Source organism: Rhinoraja longicauda, chromosome 7, assembly GCF_053455715.1.
Source record: "Rhinoraja longicauda isolate Sanriku21f chromosome 7, sRhiLon1.1, whole genome shotgun sequence".
Taxonomy (NCBI): domain Eukaryota; kingdom Metazoa; phylum Chordata; class Chondrichthyes; order Rajiformes; family Arhynchobatidae; genus Rhinoraja; species Rhinoraja longicauda.
In genome coordinates this window covers 41,289,072-41,299,913 of record NC_135959.1, presented here as the reverse complement: position 1 = coordinate 41,299,913, position 10,842 = coordinate 41,289,072, and the positions used below count along the sequence as shown (strand labels likewise).

At 46.9% G+C, this 10,842-nt stretch overlaps 1 protein-coding gene across 1 annotated transcript in view; it reads left to right on the top strand.

The window, feature by feature from the left end:
* The first annotated feature begins 4,141 nt into the window (after positions 1–4,141).
* kl (klotho) overlaps positions 4,142–10,842 on the top strand; it is a 34,087-nt gene continuing 27,386 nt past the window's right edge. The window contains exon 1 of the mRNA XM_078403037.1: positions 4,142–4,861. Within this exon, the coding sequence (XP_078259163.1) occupies positions 4,142–4,861 (720 nt within the window). The remainder of the gene's footprint in view (positions 4,862–10,842) is intronic.

Genomic DNA, 10,842 nt, shown 5'->3' with positions numbered 1-10,842 from the left:
GGGGGGACTTGATAGAGGTTTTTAAAATTTGAGAGGGACGGACAGAGTTGACGTGGGTAGGCTTTTCCCTTTGAGAGTGGGGAAGATTCCAACAAGGAGGGTGGTGGCTGTATGGAATGGGCTTCCGGTGGAAGTGGTGGAGGCAGGCTCGATTTTATTATTTAAGAGTAAATTGGATAGGTATATGGATAAGAGGGGATTAGAGGGTTATGGTCTGAGTGCAGGTAGATGAGACTAGCTAGGTCAGGGAGAGTGGTCGGCGTGGACTGGTAGGGCCGAACGGGCCTGTTTCCGTGCTGTAGTTGTTATATGGTTATTATATGGTTAAAATGTTTGACTGGATAGCACGCAAAGCAAACTTTTTCACTGTATTTCGGTACACATGACAATAACTATTGTTTTTTTGGGACAGTACACACTAGATTTTCAGAATTTTAAAATTTTAATTTTTATGCTCTTCAATTTTGTCTGTTTAATAAATTAGAAGTTGATTGGTCACAAATTAAACAGAAGATAACGATGGAAAGAAAATTGTTGGTAAATGCAGCTTAATTTTTAATTAATATGCATAATGGCACCTTTTGTATCAGCATAGAAAGCATTGCCAATACAAAAAGTACTGTCCGATGAAGGATCCTGACTTGAAATCACACTTATCCATGTTCTCCTGAGATGCTGTCTAGCCCAATGAGTTATTCCAGCACTATATGTAAGCCAGCATCTGCAGTTCCTTGTTTCTCCAATATCTCCCTCTGTTGGTAGATTGAAAGCTACTGGCCATCACAGAATCTTAGTGTCATATAGCATGGAAACGGGTCCTTTGGCCCAACTTGCCCATGCTGGCCAACATCATGTGTAAACCAAAATGAACCTAATTCAGTAATCCTGTACAACAGAACATCTACTCCAAAGATACACACAAAATGCTGGAGTAACTCAGTGGGTCAGGCAGCATCTCTGGAGAGAAGGGATGGGTGAACGTCACCCATTCCTTCTTTCCAGATATGCTGCCTGTCCCACTGAGTTACTCCAGGATTTTGTTCCTATCTTCGGTTTAAACAAGCATCTGCAGTTCTTTCCTACACAGAACATTTACTTCTGACCAGCTGATGTCTCTGGATCATCTTCCGGGTGTGGTGCCATATAGAATTGATGGATAAATAACCGAGGAGACACCAGGAACTGCAAATGCTAGAATCCTGAGCAAAACGCCAAGTGCGGAGGAACTCAGCAGGTCAGGCAGCATCTGTGGAGGGAATGGATGGGCGATGTTTCAGGTCAGGGCCCTTCTTCAGACAAATACCTGAGTTTTCTTGTGTTGATTGTGAGGGTCAGTTGAGAAGATGATATACTATTAGTCCTGACACACAAAACACTATGATCTTCTGTTTGCAACAGTGCCCTGATGATAATGGGTTAGGACAATGTGCCCTGTAGCTGATAGCAAAAAAGTCCAATGGCTCTTTTTTTAATCCATTTGCCAGATATGGATATTGCTGGCAATGCCACTAAATTACTGTTCATCCCTCCTTGCAAATTAGAGTCAACCATATTAGGTGTTGAGTCACAAGGAATTGCAGATGCTGGAATCTTGAGCAAAATACAAAGTGCCGGAGTAACTTAGCTGGTCAGGCAGCACCTGTGGAGAACATGTTTAGGCAAGGTTTTGGTCAGGACCATTCTTCAGACTTCTTCCCCTAATCTGGCTAAAAGACAGTTCATACGCCCTATCTATTCCCCCCCCCCCCACCTCTCTTCCAGCATTGTGGGTTATTTTGATCAACAGCATGTCATTAAATTGAAAAGGATGCAGAAGAGATTCACCAGGATTTTACCTGGGCTTGTGGGCTTGAGTTAGTGAGAGAGGTTGGATAGTATATGGCTTTTTCGTTGGAGCATAGGAGGCTGAAAGGTGCCCTTATAATTTAGTTTGGGTGGTACGGTGGCACAGCAGTAGAGTTGCTGCCTTAAAGCGCTTGCAGCGCCAGAGACCCAAGCTCGATCTTGACCACTGGTACTGTCTGTGTGGAGTTTGTACATTCTCCTCGCAACCGCGTGGGTTTTCTCCAAGGTCTTTGGTTTCCTCCTACACTCCAAAGACGTACAGGTTTGTAGGTTAATTGGTTTGGTATAATTGTAAATTGTCCCTAGTGTGTGTAGGGCAGTGTTAATGTGCGGAGATCGCTGGTCGCTGTGGACTCAGTGGGCCGAAGGGCCTGTTTCCGTGCTGTATCTCTAAACTAAAGTTTAATTTAATTTATCGTCACGTGTACCGAGCTACAGTGGAAAGCTTTTTTTTGTGTGCTAACCAGTCAGCGGAAAGACATTACATAATTACAATACAGCGATCCACTGTGCACAGATGATACATGATAAAGTGAATAACGTATTGAGGTGTACAAGATCATGGGAGGCATGGATAAAGGGAACACTCACTGTCTTTTTTCCAGGCTAGTGGATTCCAAAATTAGGGGGGCACAGGCGTAATGTGAGGAGGAGAGATTTAAGAGGGACCTCAGGGGGCATTTTTTTCACTCGGCGGGGGGGGGGGGGGGGGGGGGGGGGAGGGGGGGGCAGTCCATACCTGGAATGGGCTGCCAGGGGAACCTGTAGAAGTAGATACAATTGGGACTGTTTCAATGTTGTCCAGCGTTATAATACAACAGTTAACTCAGTCTCTCCACAGATGCTGACCATCCTAGTGGTAAATTGGGAAGGTGTGGGACTGGGGGGATGGAGTAAGATTCTAATCTAAAGCCTGGTAATGAAAGGAGATGTTTAAATATCAGCGAGATGTTGGTGTGAAGGAGGGTCCCGGCCTGAAAAGTCGCCTGTCCATTCCCTCCACAGATGCTGCCTGACCTGCTGAGTTTCTCCAGCACTTTATGTTTTGACATTCTGTGCAGCTCCTTGAGTCTCACTCAGTAAGATGCTGGTCGGCTGAAATTGAGGGGTCAAACAGCGCGCACTATCTATCATCTGTGTCTTTCAGTCGCTGCTAGAAGCGTCGGTCACTTTCCCAGGTCGAGGAGCTCAAAGTGTCCGTTCGAATACATTATGGAGGCGGAGGTGTGGCCGGTCAGGGAGGGGGTGGGGAAAGGGGAAGCAAGGGGAGTGAATCTGTCCACCTAAACACACAGGCATCTGGGGGGAGGGTCTCCATCACCCCAGAGAGACAGCTTTGATGCAGCGCGGTTTTGAGCACTTCCAGCACATAGAGGGGGGGGGAGAGAGGGAGGGGGAGGGAGGGAGGGGGATGGAGGGAGGGGGATGGAGGGAGGGGGGTGGAGGGAGGGGGAGAGAGGGAGGGAGGGGATGGAGGGAGGGGGAAGGAGGGAGGGGGAGAGAGGGAGGGGGGAGAGAGGGAGGGGGGAGAGATGGAGGGGGGAGAGAGGGAGGAGGGAGAGAGGGAGGGGGATAGAGAGAGAGGGAGGGGGAGAGAGGAGAAAAGGGGGGGGGTAGATGGAGAGAGGGGAGCGAGAGAGGGGAAGAGGGGGAGAGGAGAGAGAGGGGGGAGAGAAACGGAGTGGCAGAGGAGGGCGAAAAGAGAGGGACTGAGCGAGAGCGAAAGAGACAAGGTTAGAGAGAGGGAGGGGGAAAAGGGAGAGGGGGAGAGGGAGGTAGTGAGTAACGGGAGGTGGGGTTGGGGAGAGAGAGAGAGAGAGAGAGAGAGCAGTCATATCTGACCTGCTCCAAAACTTCTGCTTTCTCATCCGTTACTTTCTTCCAACAGGTCGTGTTGTGGAAAGTTTCAGTGACGCACGTTAGAGAGATGACACCAGCTTCGGCGGCACCTCCTTCGCGAACACACAATCAGAAATAATGACTATTATTTCTGAATGGACAGAACATGTTCGCCTGGCGCTGCCTCTCTTGAATTTGCAGGATACTTCGGGCCATTCACTTAGCTGCCCTCTCTCTCTCTCTCTCTCTCTCTCTCTCTCTCTCTCTCCCCCCTCCCTGGTTCTGTGCCCCCGGGCTGTTGATTGAGTTTACTCAGGAGGGTAATTATTAATAGATGTCCCTGGCTTGTACTGATGAGTCTCACAATAAACCTGTACGAGTTGTGATGTGGGCATGTGTGTGTGTCACATCCCTCCACTGAGACCAGAACCATGTCTACCAAGCGCCGGGCAACAGCATGAAGCCACCAAGCTTCTCCTGGCTCTTCCTTTGTCCGTGGTTTCTGGTCGTGAGCGGGGATGGTGGGACAGGAGAGGAGATATGGGCCAAGTTTGCGAATCTGCCTTACCCTGAAGACAACCTCTTCCTGCACGACACCTTTCCCGAGGACTTCATCTGGTCGGTGGGGACATCAGCCTACCAGACAGAAGGTGGCTGGAGACAAGATGGGAAAGGTCCGTCTATTTGGGACACCTTCAGTCACCAGCAACTCCGTTACAACGGAGACGTGGCCAGCGACAGCTACAATAACGTAGAGGGGGATGTATCTGCCATTAAGTCCTTGGGTGTCACACACTACCGCTTCTCCATCGCCTGGTCCAGGGTCTTTCCAGATGGTCTGGTGTCAAACCTCAACGAAGCTGGACTGAGCCATTACACCCATCTGCTCCAAAGGCTCCGAGATGTTGGTGTGGAGCCCATAGTGACGCTATACCACTGGGACTTGCCCCAAACTCTCCAAGACCTTCATGGTGGTTGGATCAACGAAACCTTGGTGGACCTCTTCAGTCAATATGCGGAGTTCTGTTTCAGAGCCTTTGGAGATCGGGTGAAGTACTGGATCACCATAGACAACCCTTACGCGTTGGCTTGGCAAGGGTATGGCACGGGGCAACTAGCTCCTGGCATTCAGGGCACTCTCACTGCACCCTACACAGCGGCACACAACCTGATTAAGGTAAGAACCTCCTTTAGGCTCAACGATGTCCGGAACTCTGCAGTATATTTAGCCCAGGAAACTTTTGCCAGCAAGTATCAAATGACCGCGCATGTGGATGGAGAAAGCAAACTTGTATCGAAGTTCCAAGATAAACACAAAGTGCTGGAATAACTCTGCGGGTCTGAAGAAGGGTCTCGACCCGAAACGTCACTTATTCCTTTTCTCCAGGGTTGCTGTCTGACCTGCTGAGTTACTCCGGCACTTTGTCCCTATCCATGTTCTCCAGATATGCTGACTGACCCGCTGAGTTAATCTAGTATTTTCTGTCTATCTTCGGTGTAAACCAGCATCTGCAATTCCTTCTTGCACATCGAGCCAGAAACCTTCTGTTCAATTGAACTCTGATGAAGAGTCCTGACCCAAAACGTCTCAACCCCCACCCTCTCTCTCCCTCTCCCTACCCCTCCCAGTCCAATCCCTCCACAGATGCTGCCGGGCCAGCTGAGTTCCTCTAGCACTTTGTGTTTAGCTATTAAATTGATCAGAAGCTGTACCGGGGAAATGCATTTTGTCTTATTAAAAAATATATCGCAATAGGGGCGATGCAGCTGGTGGAGCTGCTGCCTCAGCGCCAGAAGCCCGGGTTAGATCCTGACCTCTGTTTCTGTATGTGTGGAGTTTCCTCGTTCTCCCTGTGACCGTGTGGGTTTCCTCCGGGTGCTTCGGTTTCCTCCCACACCCCAAAAGCGTGCGGGTTTGCCGATTAATTGGCCCTCTGTAAACTGCACCTCGCGTGTAGGGAGTGGATGAGAAAGTGTGATAACATTGAACTATGTGAATGGGTGATCGGTTGCTGGCGTGGACGGTGGAGGAAGGGCATATTTTCATGCTGTAGCTTTCAAACATTCATTTTGAAACGCCACAAAGTGCTGGAGTAGTTCAACAGGTCAGTCAGCATCTTTGGAGAACGTGAATGCGTGACATTTTAGGTCGGGACCCTTTCTTCATTCAGAAAAATGCAGACTGCGCCAAGCCTGGCGAGTGGTAGTTGGGTGCAGGTGAGGGGGGCTTGGTTGGCAGATGGGTGGACAAAGACCAGAGATGAAAAGGCAAAAAGTGTGAGATAGGATAAGGAGGGAAAGAGGTGTGAAATGTGACGCCAGAAGGAGGAATAGAGGTGGAAGGGCACTAGGCTGTCACCTGGATCAGGGAGAGAGCTAATGGGAGCCGGGTGATGTCACCAAGTGGGCAGTCCAGGCCAGAACATGCTCTTCCATCCGCGCCATGAGCGGCACAGTGGAGCCGCTGTCTTACAGCCCCGGAGACCCGGGCTCGATCCTGACCTCGGCTGCTGTCTGTACATGGAGTTTGTACGTTCTCCCTGTGACCACGTGGGTTTTCTCCGGGTGCTCCAATTTCCTCCCACATCCCAAAGGCGTGCAGTTCATTGCAGTTCGTTGTCCTCTGTAAGTTGCCTTGAGTGTGCAGGGAGTGGATGCGAAGCCGGGACAACATCGAACTAGTCTGAATGGGTGATCAATGGTCGGCGGGGACTCGGTGAGCTGTTTCCATGCTGTGTCTCTAAACTAAACTAAAATAAAGGTGCTGATCTACACAGTGTCGGCATGCTCATGTAAAAACAAGGGACTGCAGATGCTGGTCTACCAAGGAAAGACACAAAGTGCTGGAGTAAACTCTGCGGGTCAGGCAGCATCTCTGGAGAACACGGAGAAGTGACGTTTCGGGTCGGGACCTTCAGACGGGAAGCATATAAACTCTAGGAATGAGAAAGTAAATCACTGTTCAGGGATTGGTAGTCTATGTGATTCATGAAGAGCTCTGGAAGGGATTATTCTCTCTTATTACATGGAACAAAATGACGATATACTCATCACTCTTCTGGTTTGTTTCATGAATGTTATGCAAAAGGAAACTTCATCTAAGCTTCTGTTGGAGCAGTGCAATTAAATTACATCGATGAATGAATTGGTATTGATATTGAGAACTATATTCTGCACTCTATATCTCCCCATTGCTCTACCTATTTATTGTACTTGAGTTTGAATAGCTTGTATTTATTTTCGGTATAACTGATCGTTTCGGATAACATGCAAAAGAAAACTTTTCCAAATAAGCTCTGAACTACATTGTCCTGGGGCGTTGTTTATTATCTTTGCACTATTCTTGTTTAAAAAAATATATATTTGTGAAAAAATCAGGCAAAAAAAAAAATGTAAACCTTTTCTCGCTTCCAGTATGTGTGTGTGTGTATATATATATATATATATATATATATATATATATATATATATATATGTATATTATACTGTAGGTGAGAAAAGAAAAATATATATATTTTATATATATATATATATATATATATATATATATATATATATATATTGAACTTTGTTTGTTTACGTGTACATAACCATTGTGCTGCTACAAGTAAGAATTTCATTGTTCTGTTGCGGGACATATGACAATAAAACAGACGACTTGAGAAACAATGAACTGTAGATTCTTGTTTACACAAAAGCACATAAAGTGCTGGAGTAACACAGCAGGACAGGCAGCATCTCTGGAGACCATGGATAGGTGAAGTTTCAGCTTGGGACCCTTCTTCAGAATCAGACTTTTCACTAAGTGAAATGTCATAATAAACCAATAGGTTTAGGTTTATTATTGTCACATGTACTGAGACCCCGGGAAATTTTATACATAAATTAAAATGCATGATTTAAGGTGATGTGATATGGAGCAAATTGCTTTGATTCATCCTGTATTAATTCAAATTGCTGAAGAATTTCATGACATTTTGTTTACTATAATAGGAATGGAAAAGTGAAGATTTAGTGATGAATTTATTCATTTTACATTTTATAAGTGCTAAATGTTTCCATCTCGGGTGATAAAGGATATTCAGATTTGTGTGGAGACACAAGGAATCTTGCACAGAACATGAAGTGCTGGAATAACTCAACGGGTCAGGCAACATCTGTGGAAGAAATGGATAGGTTACATTTCAGGTTGGGACCTTTCTTCAGACTGCATGGATTGGTGACGTTTCTAGTCAGGATCTTTTCAGACTGAAGAAAGGTTCTAACCTGAATCTGCACCTATCCATGTTCTCCAGTGATATTGCCTGACTCGCTGAGTTACTCCAGCAGATTGTGTTCAGCTATGTGTGTACTTGTGTAGGCAGGTTTGTTAATTGGCAAATCGCACCATGATATTAAAGTTGAACTTGAGAAAAGAAATGGAATAAAAAGTAACTACAAATGGTGGTTTATACCAAAGATAGATAAAAAAACTACAGGAGTAAATCCACATGCCAGGCAGGATCTCTGGGGAAAATGATAATCTGAAGAAGGGTCCCAATCCAAACTGTCACCTATCCATTTTCTCCAGAGATGCTGCCTGACCCACTGAGTTATTCTAGATTTTGTGTCCATCTTTGAGACCAGGAAACCTGGTCTATTCCCCTTTTCCTAACCCACACCCACTGAGGTGACTTGCAGGCATCTCAATCGTCTGAAGAAGGGTTCCAGCCCGAAATGGCACCTATCCACGTTCTCAGAGATGCTGCCTGAGTTATTCCATCACTTTGTGTCCAATGTTCTCCAGTCGAGGCCACTTAACTCAACATAGAAGGAAAATCAAATCCTGACTTTTTCACTTTTGTGTTACACGATTATGCAATGGGAAACTCTACGAACCATGTGTGTGAGATGTTTGTGATTTTGTAAAAATGCTGTTCCTAGTGCCAGGGGACTTATTTGCAGTAGAAGGGTTTTACCCGCATGCTTGCTAAACTTAAATGTTAGATGCCAGTACATAAATACAAATCACAAATTAAAGTAGAGAATTACAAAAAGAAAAAAAAAATCCTCTTTTGACCAAAACAGTCCAAAAACAAGATAGCCCAAAGGTGTATTTCATTATCTAGCTTTGTTTAGTTGGGCTGAGATTCATTCTGTTTTATAGTTTTTAGTTTTAGTTTAAGCTTTAGAGATACGGAGTGGAAACAGGCCCATAGGCCCACCGAGTCCACACTGACCAACGATCACCTGTGCACTAGTTCTATCTTCTTCACTGGGGACAATTTACAGAAGCCAATTAACCTACAAACCTGTACGTCTTTGGAATGTGGGAGGAAACCTGAGATCCCGGAGAAAACCCATAGGATCACAGAGAGAATGTGCAAACGATGCAGGGACAGCACCCAGAGTCAGGATTGAACCTGGGTCTCTGGGGCTGTAGGGCAGCAACTCTACCGTTGTACCACTGTGCCGCCCCCTCAATGTGCTATTCTCACTGTTAAGAAATGATTTTGAAAATAATTTGCCTTGTCCGTTGAAGGGTAACCGCACAATAAGCACGAATAACTGGTCAGTCAAATTAATTTTTCATAAGGGTGGCACAGCAGTAGTTGCTACCGAACAGCACTGAGGCGGCAGTTCTACCAGTGTCGCCACTGTACTACCCTGTCTAGTCTCTGGACCAATATACTGTGCATCGCTGGTACAATGGAAACTCTACATCACAGACTAAGTAACACACTATAAAATTTTATAACACTACATAATTTTCAAAACTCAAACTTAACGTCTGCCGACGGCGACGCCTCGCTGGCAGAGGAACTTAACTGTTTCTTTGCTCGTTTCGAGGTGAAAGCTGCAGTGGCAGACATAACACCCTCTCCAGCACCTGACAGCAACACCTTCACTGTGCAGGAGTATGATGTTAAGCGCGTGCTCAGAGCAATGAATCCCAGGAAAGCTGCAGGCCCCGATGGTGTGACGGGCAGAGTGCTGAGGGAATGTGCAGACCAATTATCTGAGGTCTTCACAAAAATCTTCAACCTGTCCCTTTTAAAATCCACCATCCCTCCCTGCCTGAAGTCCGCCACAATCATCCCACTGCCGAAAAAGTCTGTCATCAGCGGCCTTAACGACTACCGTCCGGTAGCACTCATACCGGTCATCACAAAGTGCTTCGAGAGACTAGTCCTGCAGCACATCAAAGCCAGCCTCCCACCCACCTTCGACCCATACCAGTTTGCCTACAGAGCAAATAGGTCTACAGGGGATGCCATCGACACTGCTCTTCACACTGCACTGACCCACCTTGAACACCAGGGGAGCTATGTGAGGATGCTCTTCCTCGACTTCAGCTCTGCCTTTAACACGGTCATCCCGAGCAGACTGGTCACCAAACTTTCTGACCTTGGATTTTCCCAAACCATCTGCCAATGGATCAAGGACTTCCTGACCAACCGCCCCCAGACCGTCAAAATAGGCCCTCACCTCTCCTCCACCATTACACTGAGCACCGGCTCACCACAGGGCTGTGTGTTGAGCCCCATCCTTTACTCCCTCTACACTCACGACTGCGCCCCCACCCATCCCACCAACACCATCATCAAGTTCGCGGATGACACGACTGTGGTTGGACTCATCTCAGGAGGAGATGAGACAGCCTACAGGGATGAAATCCAAAGGCTGGCAGCATGGTGTTCAGTGAACAATCTTGTCCTGAACTCCTCCAAAACAAAGGAACTTATAATAGACTTCAGGAAAACCAGTGCAGAATACGACCCACTCTACATCAATGGGGTCTGTGTGGAAAGGGTACCCGCTTTCAGGTTCCTGGGTACGCACATCGCAGAGGATCTTACCTGGTCTACCAACACCATCACCACAGTGAAGAAGGCACAGCAGAGACTCCACTTCCTGAGGATCCTCAGGAAGACCAACCTGCAGGAGAAGCTCATGATGTCCTTCTATCGCTGCTCCATCGAGAGTGTGCTGGCATACTGTATAACCACATGGTATGCCAGCTGCTCAGAAAAGGACAGGAAGGCCCTTCAGAGGGTCATCACGACGGCCCAGAAGATCATCGGCTGCTCACTGCCCTCCCTGAAGCACCTGTTCAGCCTACGCTGCCTCAGTAGAGCAGGCAAAATAATAAAAGATCCATCCCACCCCGGCCACCGT